This window comes from Rhodofomes roseus, assembly GCF_022264815.1.
Source record: "Rhodofomes roseus strain CIRM-BRFM 1785 chromosome Unknown C8Q71scaffold_11, whole genome shotgun sequence".
Taxonomy (NCBI): Eukaryota; Fungi; Basidiomycota; class Agaricomycetes; order Polyporales; family Fomitopsidaceae; genus Rhodofomes; species Rhodofomes roseus.
The window spans coordinates 650592-666821 of NW_025952967.1; the positions used below are offsets into that span (position 1 = coordinate 650592).

The 16230-nt window shown below is 53.3% G+C and overlaps 6 protein-coding genes across 6 annotated transcripts; 3 read left to right on the plus strand and 3 right to left on the minus strand.

The window, feature by feature from the left end:
- Positions 1–102: 102 nt before the first annotated feature.
- On the minus strand, positions 103–1583 carry C8Q71DRAFT_761428 (uncharacterized protein). The gene is made up of 3 exons (XM_047923872.1): positions 1149–1583; positions 696–1082; positions 103–632 (listed from the first exon to the last, which is right to left on the minus strand). The coding sequence occupies exons 1-3, from the start codon at positions 1209–1211 to the stop codon at positions 315–317; spliced, it is 768 nt and encodes a 255-aa protein (XP_047778532.1). The 5' UTR covers positions 1212–1583; the 3' UTR covers positions 103–314.
- Positions 1584–2931: 1348 nt separating this feature from the next.
- On the minus strand, positions 2932–3259 carry C8Q71DRAFT_858247 (uncharacterized protein; the record flags this gene model as incomplete). The annotated part of the gene is made up of 3 exons (XM_047927498.1): positions 2932–3053; positions 3107–3184; positions 3244–3259. The coding sequence occupies 3 exons, from the start codon at positions 3257–3259 to the stop codon at positions 2932–2934; spliced, it is 216 nt and encodes a 71-aa protein (XP_047778533.1).
- Positions 3260–3381: 122 nt separating this feature from the next.
- C8Q71DRAFT_858248 (uncharacterized protein) lies at positions 3382–4117 on the minus strand (the record flags this gene model as incomplete). The annotated part of the gene is made up of 3 exons (XM_047927499.1): positions 3382–3648; positions 3720–3876; positions 3933–4117. 3 exons carry the CDS (start codon positions 4115–4117, stop codon positions 3382–3384), a joined length of 609 nt encoding a protein of 202 aa, XP_047778534.1.
- A 1281-nt stretch (positions 4118–5398) lies between these two features.
- On the plus strand, positions 5399–8450 carry C8Q71DRAFT_708845 (uncharacterized protein; the record flags this gene model as incomplete). The annotated part of the gene is made up of 17 exons (XM_047920641.1): positions 5399–5590; positions 5650–5872; positions 5939–6111; positions 6172–6281; positions 6335–6473; positions 6542–7000; positions 7056–7071; positions 7123–7142; positions 7205–7219; positions 7285–7526; positions 7580–7669; positions 7723–7750; positions 7804–7968; positions 8011–8036; positions 8107–8177; positions 8255–8303; positions 8399–8450. 17 exons carry the CDS (start codon positions 5399–5401, stop codon positions 8448–8450), a joined length of 2070 nt encoding a protein of 689 aa, XP_047778535.1.
- Positions 8451–9223: 773 nt separating this feature from the next.
- Positions 9224–11007, plus strand: C8Q71DRAFT_708929 (S-adenosyl-L-methionine-dependent methyltransferase; the record flags this gene model as incomplete). The annotated part of the gene is made up of 8 exons (XM_047920649.1): positions 9224–9439; positions 9493–9631; positions 9687–9864; positions 9919–10151; positions 10210–10358; positions 10412–10466; positions 10519–10817; positions 10870–11007. 8 exons carry the CDS (start codon positions 9224–9226, stop codon positions 11005–11007), a joined length of 1407 nt encoding a protein of 468 aa, XP_047778536.1.
- A 395-nt stretch (positions 11008–11402) lies between these two features.
- On the plus strand, positions 11403–13891 carry C8Q71DRAFT_761471 (FAD/NAD-P-binding domain-containing protein). The gene is made up of 11 exons (XM_047923873.1): positions 11403–11453; positions 11513–11781; positions 11833–11937; positions 12007–12070; positions 12125–12289; positions 12346–13032; positions 13091–13096; positions 13148–13286; positions 13342–13477; positions 13528–13581; positions 13637–13891. The coding sequence occupies exons 2-11, from the start codon at positions 11584–11586 to the stop codon at positions 13679–13681; spliced, it is 1599 nt and encodes a 532-aa protein (XP_047778537.1). The 5' UTR covers positions 11403–11453; positions 11513–11583; the 3' UTR covers positions 13682–13891.
- Positions 13892–16230: the final 2339 nt, after the last annotated feature.

Consider the following 16230-nt stretch of genomic DNA (forward strand, 5'->3'; position numbering starts at 1 on the left):
GGCGGTTGAGCTGGTTGTCGCGTACGCTTGGCCTCCCTGCCTCACATATTCTAACCTCGCGTCCAGTACCTCGACAATAAGCCATATCAATCACGCGGTGTATCGCAGTCAGTGTTGATCTGATCCATGTCGCCACCTAACGATTGACAACTTCGCAAACAGGATCGCTACCCAATGAGACTTTCTGTCTTCCAGCTCGTAGCAAGGAAGAATTCACGAGCAATTAGAACATTGGTTCGTCTCGCATTTAACAAAACATCAAAGTGACTTGTACGAACAGATGTCATGATCCCAAAAATAAATCAGCAGTCATATTACGCCTCAAGCTTCGTCGCTTGCCATGGAAGATCGGCCACTCCGAGGTACAGCGGTGGAGGCTCTTGCGACGCCTCTTTCCCCTTCTTATCGTCGGCGGGAAGCCTCGGCGACGGCATCGCTATAGCCACTGCCACACGAAGACGCCCATCCTCTCCTGGCTTCGATCCCTTGCTTGCGGACGACGAGTGCGACGACGAGGTCTGCATGCTGACCGGGCGACTTGAAGCGGGAGTGCCCGGGTATGACGACATGTTCGCAGCGACCGCCTGCTCGATGTCATATAAATCCTGCGGGATGTACTTGGCCGACAACGGCTGTTACAAAATTGTTGTGAGCACGGAGGTCGGTCACGTCACGTCAAAAGGTGAGCTGCCTACCCTGATATGAGTCCATCTTGCGTTGGCCGTATAGACAGGGGGAGGGGACTCGAGCTGCACGTCGAACAGCTCAGGTTTTTCTGCGACGGTCGGAAGCACCGTTCTCGCCGCGCGCGCCCGGGAGCTCCGGCGGAGCTTTATGATCCAACGGACGAGGAGGCCGATGAAGAGGGCGAGCACGATGGCCACGCAGACCGGGATGACGACCTGGTTGATTACGGTGTGCGACGCATGCTCTCCTCCAGTCGACTGCGACGGGGGACTCGAGCTCGAGGACGAGCTGCCGGACCGCGCGCCACTGAATCCGTCGCTCCCTCCGTCACCTCCTGACGCGATTTCAGACATGCCTCTCGGTATCACGAAGTGAGCAGATGCGGCGAATGAAGTCTGGAGAATAATGCAACGGCAGGTCAGTACCTTGGAAGACGGATGCTACCAAGAAACGTCACTGACCTCGTGGGGAAGTATATGTTGGGCGGATTGGCTGTTTTCCGGAAGCCTGGCCGTGGCGATCATCGATGTGGGGATTTGCTCGTACACTCTAAAGTCGCAAGGAACAATTGATTCATCGGCAACGGGAAGGGGACTCGGTTGCTGTGGGTAGAGGGCTGGCGGAGGAATGACTAGACCAGCGACAGGGCTAAGGGCAGGAATGGCGGTTGGAATGTCTCACTAGTATGTCGACGGGCGGTCGACTGGAGAAGCGGCGCATTGCCGCCAGCATTTATATGAGCTGTGGCTGGGACGCGTGGCTAGCGTGGTTCTGTAACATGCCCCGAACGCGAACAAGGTTGCATCGTGCTGGACCAATCGCAATGCGCGATCGACCCCGATTGACGGTATCCGGTGTCGTTGCGAGTCACAGATCAGTGGTACCTGCTGTGCAACTAACTTTGACCGAGTCATTGCGGCTGCGCAGTGGGATTGGCGCCTCGAGCCTTATGCGCGGCGGCTTTGCGCTCTCACTGCATTTCGATGGGCAGACCGGGGTTTGCGGTACAGTGCGCATCTTGGATGGGCCATTGCAATGGCGATGCATCTACTGCATTGGTATAGTATGATGATCGTCAAACCTTCAGAGACTCCTGCAGTGCTGTTACGTTCCGATGTAGTCGCATGGCCCATCACATCACCTGTCGAGTCGGAGAAACCTGACGCGCAGGCTTAGGCTGACATTCCTTGTCAGGGGTCCTTACACTTTCCTCACCTCGAAGCCACCCACGCAGCCACGAGTACCGTGGACCTGATGGAACTCTGAATGTGGTGGCTCGACGCGTGCGCACCGCAGCAGTCTCCCCGAGCCGCAGTGCGACAAGCGGGCTTACGCGGCTACATGGGAGCAGGCGACTAGATGCGAACGTATTAGGCACAAGGAGAACGTTAACCCTGGGTCGTGGGCTCCTTGCGTCAATGACCGCGGAGTCAGAGGTACCCTAGAGACGCTGGAGGAGGTTCCGACGACTCGGCAGCGTCATCTTGGCGGATCATGAGCACGATGATCTTCATTTGGTCGTACTACAATGAACCTGCGGCCCCGGTGCTGGAGAGGAGCGGCAAACCCTGTACACAATAATGAGCTTCAGTTGTGCACGGAGGCTGGCCTACTCGACACATAATACTAGTGGCTCAAAGAATTGAGGACGCCGTAACGTGGCCAGCAATATGACTCCGAGTCTGAGTGAGTAAGTACCTTAACTACCGGTTCGGGGATCGGGTCAGATCTCAATCGAGATCCTTAGCGTCTGTGTAGCAGAACTTGTCCGACGAGTCGGGACTCAGCAGACCAGGCTTACCTTCAGAAACCTGAGCCCCATGTTCCCCCTGCCGGGTAGACATAGTCAAAGGAGGACTCGCGCTCGCATAACCCCTCAGAACTTAGCCGGTATTTACGAATGTTCATTTAAGGTCCTCCTGAGGGACACTTGCCCGACAGCGAGCATGCACTTCAGTTCCGCTACTTGCGGTAATTCCACCCATACTTACAATCATATATCCACCTGTAGTATATTTGCGCGAGATCTCTTCGTACCACAGACCCACTTGTCCCTTGCGGCTTATCCGCTCCGTGGCTGCGGCCTGCGCTGTTCCATCATCCCCTTGTCGAAGACGAAGAAGACCAATAAAGTGATGCCAAGTCATAGCCGATGCATACTTCCTCCAACGCATAACTTACTTCCGTACGGCAAGAGATCGTCGAGATTATACTTACACCACGATCCTGGCGCCATGAGCATGCTCACTGCTTGCTGTCGGTCGCCCACTTCCAAAGTCCGATCTCACCCTGGCACGCTTTCCTGAAGACGTCCTTGGCCTCAGCATAGTGATCCTTCCAGACGTCATAGTTCGCAGTGAAGAAGCCTATCGACATGTCTGTGAAACAGAAACTGCTAGGGATACACGAGGCTACTCACTAATCTGACTCGTCACACCGGCATCCTCCGGCGAGAGGTCGCCGTTGGGCTTGATCCAGAGCTTGTACCAGAGCGTTTCTGCGTGAGTATCAATACGTTAGTTATTGGACACCGAGGCCAACGCTAGCGAGACAAACTTTGGACGTCTTCCATTGCGGCCTCACAGAGCGGGTGTGCCAGTGCATAGTAAGCCTGTACCGGTGATGTCTGAGTAATGCAAACACTGAGATATCCGATGATACACACCTGAATGCACGGAATCATCGCGACAAGGTTCAAGCCCAGTTGTGGGTCTTGGCTGTCTCGAACTGCATGTCGGTGTAATAGTTGGTGGCGTCCGCCGGCTGTGCCTGAAGGACATATATATCCTTCATGCCTAGGCCTTGGTCCACGTCGTCAACGCAGAGGTCCAAGGCGCCCTGAGCATAGGTGCAGTAGTGCGACGCCTTGGTAGTGGTATCCTTGAATTCCTCGGCAGTCGTCGATTTGATTGCGCGCTCGGTCTGGTACATGATGCGGCGTGCACAGTAAATGTAGTCTTGCTACACGTACGAAACGTTTCAGTAGACGAGCCCTCGCGTCCCAGCTAGCGTGGCAATGGAATGGCTCCTACCACCATGTAAGCCTTGAATCCCATGAGGAGCACATCTGCAGCGGGGTCGTTGGGTCCAGTCATGCCCATCTCTTTACAGAATGGGTTTCCCAGTAACTGATTGAACCAAAGGTCGTGGTTGTCAGGATCGTTGATCAGCCGATTGACGAGGTCGTCTCTGACGAACGAGCATCGCATTAGTCGTCGAAAGAAGATTACACAAAAATGACGCACTGAGCGGGCTCAGCATCCCTGGGACGAGGATGAGATTTGAGAGTTTCGTGGACGACCTTGATTGGGCCTAGCGTCGCACCGTGCCTCGAGGAGGCTGCATACTTGTTCAGCTCGTTGAAAGCATGCTTGACGCGGGCGGAGTGATTCAGTTTTGAGGAGACGAGGACAGCAGGGATTCGAGACATGATTTAACGTACAGAGACCAGGCTGCAGCGGGACTGATCACGCTGGAGGGCGAGGTCGTCGCTAGGCGAAGTACTCGGTCGTGGGCAACGGCGATGTCCCTCCGAGGCAATACCAGATTCGTGCGTGCTTCACGAAGGGGTAGCTGGAAGTATGGCGTCTCCACCCGAGGTAGTGCTATGGAAGAGTACAAGTTGGACGTATCCACGGAGTAACCGACGAGAATTTTGGACGTGTATAGACTAGCTAAGCTTCGAATTCCGCGGAGCGTACCAGTCAGAACAGTTCGAAGGAGGTTCGAAGTGTCGATATGCGTTTTGAACGTGCTGTGCGATGCACAGCCAGGCTTCGACCTGACAGTCCCATTGACAGATGCGACTGCAAGGTTCCGGTTGACGTCCGATTCGGTTCAATCAGGCAGTGCAACAAGCGCTCCTCAGGATCCAATTTAGCAGCGTGTCTGTAGCCTGCAGGTCACGTCAGTGCTTGAAACTCAGTGCTTCGGCGCAACTCACCTTCGTAGATGAATCGCAGACTCACCGATCACCCCAACAAGGCTATCGACATTTGCCATGGAATGGTCGCATGATTTCTAGTAGACAATGGAGGCGGTAGTACTTTGACTCACAGAGAGTCTAGTCGTCGCGTCCATGGAGGTCAAACAGAAACACATCAGACAAACACAGGATAATTGACGAGGTGTTGAGGTCAGGTTGGCAAAGGGTCTGACACACGTTGCAACTTGCGATGTACCAAGTCGCCGGCGCCGACGACTCCCATAGACGCGGTAGTGGACCTTGGCGCTATGGCCCGAAGGTTGAAGGAATGTCTGCGATGTCGCGACACATGTCATGTAGGGAAGCTGAGCATGAGTGCGGCTGGAACTGATATACTTAAGGTAAGATAGTCCTGATGTTCAACGTTCAGATCCAATTCCGAGTCTCCGTTCTGCATGGATGCACGTGACATTTTTGATGTGAACCTGTTGGGCGCTTCCGGATCCGAACGTAGAGCTGCTTAGTGGCTTACTACTGTACTACTAGTACTACGGTAGAGTCAACGTCTCTAGACCCCTCGAAGAGACTCGCTCGAGGCCTGGGACGCTGTGCGGAAGGTGTACTTGTCCCTTCGACAGCAGATACAGCCTGTACTGCAACGGCTCGCGGCACTGTCACGGTACCGGTCCTACTACGGATACCACTGTCGACTACTAGGACCAGTGTCAGGAACGCCAGCCAAATTGAACCCTCCGTTGGAGATATCTCATTATTCTCGCTATCGGAATGAAGTGGCATCTAGGTTCCTTCTTGTGTCTGGGATACCTGGGAGTCGCATGGGCCAGCAGCACTTCAAATGTTGTAGACTCGTCATACGCTGACCCTTGTGCTGCCATCGCGAACGAGACGTGGGTCTCCCCTCAAGAAGCGCGCAAATGCTTTGGTTCTTTCCCGGTGGACCCGGATATTAAGGCTAACGTGCGTTTGCTCTACACCCTAATGGTCTTGTGAGCTGACATCGTGATGCATATCGCAAGATCATCGAGGTCCTGAATAAGTCCCTGGCCTTCCATGCTTCAGTGAACTACCAGCGGCAGGCACCTCCACCATTCGAAGATATCCACGAGGATGTGCACGGGGATCTAGCCCGCATCTCGTCGCAGGACTACTCCTCTGACTTTGATCTGCATCTCGAAACAGTACACGCTCTCAAGAGGCTAGTGGACGGACACTGTTTCTATATGAATTTATGCTATGATTGTAAGCCTGTGTGCACGACCGCTTCATTTTGAACTCAGAGTGCTCATGAATCTCATTCGAACATAGCCCTATACACGACATATCTACCCATTCCCCTAGCGCTCTTGACCGATGAACTCGGCGTGCAGCATGTTCATGTAGCACCCGAAGCCTTCAAGATTTCTTCTACCGAATTCGGCGAGGAGCTGAAATTCTGGCAAGATGCGCTTCCGGAGGAATTGAGGGGCAAGCTAGAGCTGGTGAGTGCAAATGGACACCCAGATGACTTCCTGACGGACATTGCAATGAATGGACGCTAGTTGTCGGGAGCGGAGGTACTTTCAATCGATGGTGAGACACCGTTCGCCACAGTCAATGCGAGCGCCGTCCAGACTGGACGAATGCAGGCGTTTGGTACACGTCAAAACATGTGAGCCGTGTCGCTTGACATTGGCAATGGGATGCTCAACATTCATCTTTAAGGTTCTTCTCAAGCTATGGCCGGACCGAGGCCGGCTGGGTGTACCACTTCGGAGACTTCGCTGCCCAGAGTCTCCCTCTGAAAGACTCCGTCGCTTTGACCTTGCGCATCCAAAGCGGCAGCGATATAGCGTTTGCCAACGTCACGGTGTGTACATCAGTGTCTGTGGCAAATGTACCACCTTCGATAACGCATCTCATCGCTCGTAGCTCCCGTATCGCTCCCGGCTATCTTCATCGGTAGAGCCGTGGACCAATGCGTCAACGTTCTGGGCAAACAACTGTCTGGCGACCAACTCTACCAACGGCGTCAACCTGTACGCGAAACCCAATGTCGTGGTGGATTCGGGCGAACGACCGCAGCAGCCCTTCATCGATCCGGCGCTTGTCAGGGCCCGACTGCGAAAGCACCACAAGAACGAGCTGTTTGATGCTTCGATGGCACAGAACATCGAGCTACCGGCGGAGATGACGCCCTCGTCGCCGCTCAATGGAAGCTCGGGCGTCGCCCAGTTCTACATGCTGAATGCGAGTGTGACGGACGCGCCGACGGGTGTGCTGATGCTGGGCAGCTTCTCGGCGAGCTCGTTCAACGAGTTGCAGTCAAGCCTGTTGGATGGGCTGAAGAACTTGAAGACGGAGGGCGCCGAACAGTTGATCGTGGACGTGGTACGTAAGCACGCTTGAAATGAGGGACTATTCAATGACAGACATCTCTGAGCAGACGAACAATGGTGGAGGTCAGTATTTTCGTCCCTCTCCGCGAAGTCACCACTGAAAGGTACTCGAAGGCTATATTTGCATCGCTCACGTAAGACTATGCCCTGAATACTTACTCGTTTGCATGTGCTGATTGGATTGTTGTCTTGCCAGTGGCTCCACCGTATTGTGCGTACCGTTTTAGCCTACCGATGCTTCTATTACCCAATGATGTGCTACTGTGCTATCCATAGATCGCGGGTCCAAGGGGCACCACCGTTCCGCAGGCAGGACTCCAGACTCAGACCCGAGCGTCGCCATTGGCCCAGCTCATCGTGAAGCACATCGCTGGCGGGGCAGACCCCGAGAACCTCCTTCTGTATAACCCGCTGAACTGGGAGTATGCAAACAATACTCCCATCCCAGGCGAGGAAGACTGGCTGCAGCCGCCCGTCCGGAAGACGGTCAATGGCGTGGAAGATATGTTCAGTCAGCGGTGCGCCCTGAAGTCTTCTACTAGGGACCATTATGTCTTATGAGTCGATACAGGTTGGGAGACGAGTGTCAACCATTTGAAATGGACCCTCCAGCAGAGCCGCTGTTTGATTCAAATAAAGTCGTAATCATCAGCAATGGCCGGTTCGTGCATCTCTGTCAAAGAACTTCCCACAATATTCTGACAGGGCTCACAGGTGTGCGAGCTCATGCTCACTCTTCAGCGTGCGTGGTTTCAGCGAGAGCGACGTTGTACCTACTCACACGCCAGAGCGCAGATTTCCATGGCCAAGAGAGAGGGCGCCACGACTGTGGTTGTAGGCGGCAAAGATGATGTTCCGCAGCAGTATTGTGGCGTCGTCGGTGGCCAATCAATACGCTTCCCTAACATTGACACCGAGATAAAGGCTAGTGAACTCGCATTCAGTGCACCTTTGTGCCGTGTCTGATCATGGATCGATCTCTCGCAGACCGCTGGGCTGAAGGATCACACGCTTGCGCCGCCAGACTTGTATGTATCTCAATCGCTGTGCGAATTCTAGTCTGACATACACTGCGTTACTCTCATCGCACTGAAATAGCATCACCAACAGTCTGCACGGTGTAACATGGAGGCTTGGGTTCGGCATCGACGATCCTTTGGAGCCGGAGGGTGAGCCCTGCATTTACTTGGCGTGGCGACAAAACCTCTGCATGCAGCGAACTTCTGACGTTTGATTTTCGCTGCAGAATGGCAAGACCACCCTGCTGATGTGAACTTTCCGTTGACTGCAGATATGTGAGTTTCCATTCTTCTCGTGCTATCGCGTAGTTGGTCTGATCGTGTGTCCTGCCTTCCTCGTCTGACCGGATTCCATGCTGCGCATGCGACAGTGTGAACAAGCCAGTCGCCATTTGGGAGCGGGTCGCGAAGACGCTCTTGTGAAGTATATACTTAGGCTTCTTGCGTCGCACATCGTCATCTCGAAGCCCAGGTCTTGTCGTCGAGCGCCCGTATATCGATGTGCTCGGCAACACTCGGTGTTTTAACCTCTTATTGTGTGTAGCAAATCGCATATGTCTGGTATGTGATAATCGCTTTGCCTTTACAGCTAGGTTCGTGGTTGCCGCTGGTCATGCGTTTCCCATTGTGGACGGTTTGCAATCAGTTAGCTCCGCAGACACGGCTGTGTGAATTCCCAAATAATACACGTGAATAGGTGACCTCCTAAATGCCTCATTCGCTCAATAATGGGTAGGAGGTTCCGAAGATAAGTCCCGGACATGATAGAAGACTTCTCTAGGTATCCTGACCCTGACCAGCATGGGGCTTGCGATGCTTCGCCGTAACTCTTTCCCACCGATACCACCACGCTCTTCAGCACTGCAAGGTGGGGGCTCCATCCATCCCATTACTTCTGATGTCTCGATTCGCACGAGAAGAGCAATCAGGGCGCTAATGCGGACAGCGTGGAACTGCCTGTCCAGTACAAGTCCACATACATCTCCGGGAACTTCGATACGGCGGTGGTCGGGTTCAAGCCAAGTATCCCCGTGCTTAAAAGCCTACCTTCTCATGTTGCACGACTCCTCCTCAGCCAACCATCATCGAGGTTCATCCATCATCCACGTATGTCGATCCCTAGTTCAGCACTTTACACGGGACTGATACCTCATTCCCTCCTAGTTCATAGTTCGCCTACGGATTGATTCACAGACATGGATATCAAGCAGATTGAGGCTTTATCCTCCGTCATCTCATCTTCAGTCGCTCAGCTGAAGCAGCTCCAAAGCTCGCTCAAAACGACGGAGCACACTGCCGCTACCACCAAGGCCGAGTTCTTGAAGCCGTCGTTGGAAGTTGTGGCTGCAGCGTCGCAGCTCATTGCGTTAGTGCGCACGCCAGAACGATATCTGATGGATATGTCTACCGCGGTCAGTCTGTGCCACAGACCTAATCTTGATGTTAGCTAAAATGCGGAATTCAGCATCAATTGAGTGCGTCGCTTCGTGTAGTGGTTGAGACACACGTAGTGGAGATCTTGCGCGACAAGGGCAAGGGTCTCAAAAAGGCGCTGAGCGCAGAGGAGATCGGTGCATACAACCATGTTAACCACCTCAAACTCGGTAAGCCTCTCACTTGGGTCCTCCGTATGACCCTATCTCAATCTGCTCTGTACAGCCAGAGTTCTTCGTCTGCTTGCTACGCACCATGTCTTCGACGAAGTGACTCCTAATGTCTTCGCCAACAACGCCATCTCCAATGCTCTGGACACAGGCAAGTCCCTCGCTGAGCTCGAGGCAAGCCCAGACGAGAAGTATGACGGTAGCAATGGAATCGCCGCCCTCGTCGGTATTTTGTACGTCGTATGTTCATAATCCGAACATCGATCTTGACTGATGATTGTCTTCAGCTCTGATGAGACGTTCCATAATGCTGTCTGCACAGCAGACATCTTGAAGGATCCTCAGACAACGAACTCCTTCTCGCCCTACGATGCACCGTTCGCCTTGGCATGGCCCGGCACTCGAAACATCGCAATGTATGACTGGCTCAACCTTCCTGAGAACAACTATCGCAAGAAACGATTCGGTATGGGAATGCACGGCATGAACAGCATGACACCTTCAGATGCGATCTTGCGTGGTTCGTGGCTTCTGCGACGTATTTCATGCCTTTCACTCACTATGACGGGTTTACCTAGGCTTCGACTGGTCTAGCCTTCCTCCCGGAAGTATCGTCGTTGACTGTGGAGGCGGTGTCGGCTCTGTGTCCCTGCCCATCGTCCAGACATGCCCGCAGATACACCTCATTGTTCAAGATACTGCGCCTGTCGTTGCTGAAGGGCCTACTGTAAGTGACTTCGTTGTGCAGCTCGAGCACTATGTTGATGAGAGCAATTGCAGTTCTGGCAAGCGAACCAGCCCCAAGCTCTTGCACAAGGACGTGTGACCTTCCAAGGTGTGTCGGCGTCGAATAACATATTCCGTGCGCGCAACTGATGTATCTAAAGGACACAATTTCTTCGAGCCTCAGCCCGCTGAGAACAAGAACATCTCTGTGTTCCTACTACGGATGATCATGCACAACTGGCCCGATGCAGAGTGCATCAAAATCTTGAAGAATGTACGCAACAGCTGCACGAGGGATACTCGCATCGTCATCGTCGACAACATCATGCTGTTCGCGTCTCGTTCGCAAGAGATCGCAGGCCAGGAGACCGGCACCTCTGACCCCGATGCCCTCGCGCCTGAGCCGCTGCTCGCCAACTGGGGTGTCGCCAACTCCCTCTCGTACAAGCAAGATCTCAACGTGGGTCGAAGTCGTCGCTATCCTTGTGCCGTAGTTAACCACTCCTTGTCAGATGCTGAGCAACCACAATGCGTGCGAGCGGACAGTGCCAGAGTTTGCGTCTCTGCTTTCGCAAGCCAACTTCCGCATCGTCGAGGTGCATCAAGCGCACCAGAGTTGGCTGCCGCAGGTCGTGGCCGTCCCCATCTGAGCGCGACAAGTACGCGAATCGAGATAGACGTGAGATCACTTCAACAATTGTAGCATCAGTACATTCGTGTTCAACCACCGAGATCGCAATTCATGACATCGCAAATCATAGACTGGCGTACATGAGTATCATCGAGAGATAGAGTCAATGAGAATGCGATCGTGGCCGATATTATACAGCCGAGGCTGCATTCCGCGTGAATGGAGTCTGGCTGGTGGGGGATATGTATCCATCTGAAGGTTTTGCACGATCCACTGACGTTCTGATCATGGATTCGTCTGTGAGCATAAGCATTCTACCTGTCGAAGAAGCAGGTCACCAGATACCTGCATGTTCCCGGCCTGTTGTATAAGAAATTGATCAGGGAGCAATGTGTCTGCTGTCACTCCCACTCACCCTTCTCACGTCAAGGGCTATATCAGAGGACGTTCGCCGCACTTCATCCGGCGAGTATATCAGAGGGCTAACGCTGTGATTGAGGCAATCGGCTTACACAGGCGGACAGCAACCGCTGACGCTGTAGGGCGATATCTTTATAAGCAAGCAAAACGCTGAAGGGCTCGCGTACTGACCGACATGACGGACCTACAGGACAAGGCCAGCACTTGGTTGTCTAAGTTTGCTCACGCGGCCTTCAGGGTTGATATCGATGCTGTGGTCGACTGCTTCATTCCCGGCGGCTGGCTTCGCGACGCGCTGGTGTTCACCTGGAACACGCGGTCTCTGGAGGGACGAGAGAAGATCGCTGCGTACCTCGCAAACACGCTTCCTGCGGTGCATCTGTCACACTTCAAGCTTGACACGCAGGACGGATTGAAGCCAGAGCCGCACCTTGGCACGGGTCTTGCGACGGGGTTCACATTCGAGACTCTTGATCGCCGGGGGCATGGCTATGCATACCTTCGCCCGGACGGCGATGAGTGGAGGGCGCTTTCCGTATTCATGATGATTAGCGATATCAAGGGCCATGAAGAGATGGGTCATGAATATGGGACCTACAATGGACATACGTTGTCGTGGGAAGAAGTGTTCGGCGCACGTCGAGAGGCGATCGAGAAGGACCCCTATGTCATCATCGGTGAGAGAGCGCAATCAGCGAGAAACGAGTGATAACTGACTTGCGTCGCAGTTGGTGCTGGTCAGACCGGTCTCCACATTGCGGCGAGATTCAAGCAGATGAACATCGCTTCTTTGGTCGTCGAGAGGCATGCTGTAGTCGGTGATCAATGGAGACAACGATACCCAACGTTGTCATTGCATACGACCAAGAATCACCATACTCGTATGCAACGCGTCGTTCTGTAATAGGTCAATGATACTGATATTCGAGCTGATCAGTGTTGTACCAGCCGTATCCAAAGAACTGGCCCACGTACACGCCCCGAGACAAGGTGGCAGACTGGCTGAAGCAATACGTGGAGTCGCAGGATCTCGTTGTATGGACGAGGTCGTATGTTCTTCCGGGCGCCAGTTATGACTCGGAAGCGGAACGGTGGAACGTCGTTGTCCGTAAGGGTGATGAAGACCGAGAACTTCATCCAGTACACATCGTCCTTGCGACAGGTGTTCTCGGAGCGCCTCGCATTCCAGAGGTTCCAGGCGCGGAGACCTTCAAGGGTACCGTGTTTCACGCGAGCAAGTACATGGGTGGCCAATCATTCGCGGGGAAGGATTGCATCGTGGTCGGCGCTGGTAACACCTCCGCAGATTTGTGCCAAGACCTATCGTTCCGCGGCGCCAAGTCTGTGACCATGGTTCAACGGTCGTCTACCTGTGTCGTCCATATTGACACTGTCGCCGGCGCCATGGCGCAGGGCTATCCTGACGGCGTTCCCTACGAGATATGTGACATCAAATTCAGCGCCATGCCGATTGACCTTCAAAGGGCCATGGCCCGTGAGCGGGAGGCAGAGATGTGGGAGAGGGAAAAGCCGTTGCACGATCAATTGAGGAAGGGAGGCTTAAAGCTGAATATGGGGACTGACGGGTCCGGTCAACACTTCCTGATCTTCGAGAGAAGTGGGGGTACGTCCTACATTGTGGACTTCATGTTGGGGCAAAGCATTGATTGTATCATCCACAGGTTATTGTGAGTGTACGAGCAGAATCATATTTTGACATGTTAAGGAGACGTTTTCAGGGGTGGACGTGGGATGCGCTCCCTTGATCGAGTCTGGCAAGGTCAAGATCAAACAGGGTGTCGAGATCAAGCGTCTCACCGAAAACGGCGTCATCTTCGACGACGACTCCGAGCTTCCTGCAGATCTAGTAATATGGGCGTAAGCGACTGATCATTCTACTATGAGAATGTAGCTAACTACATTCTCGATCCAGAACGGGTTATCTTGATTCTCGCCTGCGTCACAGAGAAACATATGGGGCAGACGTGGTTGACAAAACCAGCCCAATTTGGGGACTGGATGACGAAGGAGAGATCAGAGGTACCTACAGGCCAACTGGTCACCCTGCCGTAAGTCGCTCCGCTGTATGGCAAATAAAAACTATAAGCGCGCGGTTTAGCTATGGTACGCGGGTGGCGACTTCGCATCGTCTCGCTTTATGTCAAAGCAGCTGGTGCGTGTTGATTCGGTGGTGGTTTATTCGTGGTACGTACTCACGGATATGACAGGCGTTGCAAATTAAGGCAAGAGAGCTGGGCATGTGTCCCCTTTAGGGGCCTGAAAGCGGTACTGGTCTATTTTGTAGGCGGAAATTGACCCAACGCCGTCGATATGAGAAACGAGGTGGTCTTCGTTGATACCATGTATAGTACTGGTTCAAGCCTTCGAGCGGCCAGACTATTAACTGTCGCACGACCACCGTCAGACGACATACTACCATGGAGTCATTAGAAAGCTTGCCTCAGTGGCGGTCGATATCCTAGGGAGCATACCCTGAGACTAAGAGTCAACGCCTTCGGCAGTGGGCCATGCGATCGCCTCTGGAGTGCTGCATAGTACCGTGACGGAAGTTCGGAACAACGTTGCAATTATGCTTTCTGGTGATTTTAATAATTTCAATTATTGACCGCACAGCAGGTTGCGCAAGATAGAGTCTGACCAGAAGCGCGGTGGTGGTGGTTGTGGAAAAAGGATGTCCACCTGGACCAAACCTGGACGATCGGACCAGGACTGTGACAAGGTAACACGGGCACGCGGATATCACGTGAACGTTGGCGACGCGGTACGCGTAACGCGACCCCAGACCTATGAGCGGGCCATCTTCAAGTTCCTGTTGTCTTCCTCCACTACGCACTCAAAGCCTGAGCGCTCGCAAATAAACCTCCGGACATCATTCCGGCTGCTTCGATATTGTGTGCTACAATGCATGGCTTTGCTAGGCGACGGAGACATGAACTTGATGTCGCCGTGACGGTAGATTCGCCTCCCCCTAACGTCACCGGCCCTAATGGATGGTGAGTCCCACCCTGAGCCGCATTTAATTGTCCTCATAAAAATCAACACAATTTTCTTAGTTACGCCCTGTGTAGACGTAGAACTGGCAGAGAGCGCCCCACGGTCGTTCTGCGTCTCGGCAAATGCTATTGTCGGGGAACTACTACTGGTAGAACGATTTGGTCTTCCGAACATGCGCTTTTCAGTAGTCCTCGAGGTACGTCCGTTTTGAAATTATGTAAACTGCGAAAATATTAGTGGTGCCCCTTGAGATGACTCGGCCCGTTGTCCGGAATCTATGGCAAAGGAAATACTTCTCCCAGTCCTCAAACCCACGCATGCAGGACATATGGAGGAGACAGAAGTAGACTTTTTCTGTTTACCGACTCAATCTCGCCGTAGCTTCTCCGGCGCTGCAAGAATTCTCATGAAGACACAACAGTTGCTACACGCGCTGATTCACGTCAGTACGAGGCCTCCCCATGTCCCCGAATTGTCATAGCTTCGGATCTGAGGCTAACTCCATCCACAGAAGCTGATCCACGTAGCAGAATAGACTCCACATACTCGAGCGCTTTTGCAATAGCACATTCGATGGCGACGCTGGGTGGCCCTTCAAGACAGTAGGTGAGAAGATCCGGCTCCCCGTTCCAGACTTCTCGAAGTGCGTCGCAGCGCATCATTCACTCGTCCCCGCTGCGTGCATCTAAAGCTGATTTGTATGATGCGATGAAGAATTCCAGTGTCTCGTTCCTGAATGCTGCCCTAGTATGTGCACTTCCCACAGGCCAGCTGTCACTGCACGACCGAGTCGAGCTAGGCTCTGGGCAAGTCATACCTCATGATGATGCCTTGGTAACAGGGTTCAGCTCTGGCAAAGAAGGATGATCAAGGAGGTGCGGCCAGAGCTTCTGCGCAGTACATTCGCACCGTGCGCCGGTTCACCTGGGATTACTGACGGTGGAAAAAGGGGATTCGTCATGTATATCTGACATCGTACATCTCTGGAAACGGTGCGTTGGCCACTGAACATGAGCGTGCGATGGCTAAATTTGTGGTAGGTACTCAGCTGTGGTCGCATCTGAAACTTTCCCTGAACATTGAAGCAGTTGCGAGGACTGTCTACGGCGTACGATCGCTCTACAAGTCAATGGAGCCTTACTACCGCTCCGAGAGACCGAGAGGATCTGTTTCCAATGCTGGGATACTGCGCTCCGCGGAATATGAAGACCCTATATGTGAAAATTCTGTCGCCTGGGCCGACTCCCTGGCGCGCTCATCATCTGTCCCTTGTCTTCGATCGTCAATGTAGGCGGCAACGAACGGGCGTATCTTTGCAAAGACTGATGCATGAGGACTTCGGTGTTTATGTACATGTCGGTAGGTTACAGGGCACCTTCGGTGCATGTTGTCTCCATCCCTGAAGCCCAAGTTCGGATGTCTGTATCCTCGACACTCTTTTCGTCCTGCCTCATTGTGACTGCTAGCCGAGCCTCTGGTGCATCACAGGGCGTTAAAATTAAGCCTCGAGCCCTTGGACTCCGGCGTGCAGCGGCAGTTCAATGTGACTACCTAATCATCCTGGCACTCTTTCCGCTTCTCGGGTACCCGCGCAGGGAGTGTATCGGTGTACGTACATTTCCTGTACGCGATTTGCTTCATGGCTGATCCATAATTTGCAGTATGCATGTGTCAAATCACCCTTTCCACCCTCACGACCATCTTTCACAACGAAATCAGTTCTCAGATATCGAGCCAATGCAGCTCTTCAAGAATATTGAAGCCAATGTCATACTCACCCAACCCTAGGTTTGCTCACGCTATTACT

Coding starts and splice junctions, on each gene's coding strand:
- C8Q71DRAFT_761428 (XM_047923872.1), bottom strand. CDS start 1,211: ATGATCGCCACGGCCAGGCTTCCGGAAAACAGCCAATCCGCCCAACAT. Junction 1,083..1,148: donor AACATATACTTCCCCACGAG/GTCAGTGACGTT, acceptor ATTATTCTCCAG/ACTTCATTCGCCGCATCTGC. Junction 633..695: donor CAAGATGGACTCATATCAGG/GTAGGCAGCTCA, acceptor ATTTTGTAACAG/CCGTTGTCGGCCAAGTACAT.
- C8Q71DRAFT_761471 (XM_047923873.1), top strand. CDS start 11,584: ATGACGGACCTACAGGACAAGGCCAGCACTTGGTTGTCTAAGTTTGCT. Junction 11,782..11,832: donor TCGCAAACACGCTTCCTGCG/GTGCATCTGTCA, acceptor TTGAAGCCAGAG/CCGCACCTTGGCACGGGTCT. Junction 13,582..13,636: donor GCTTTATGTCAAAGCAGCTG/GTGCGTGTTGAT, acceptor CGGATATGACAG/GCGTTGCAAATTAAGGCAAG.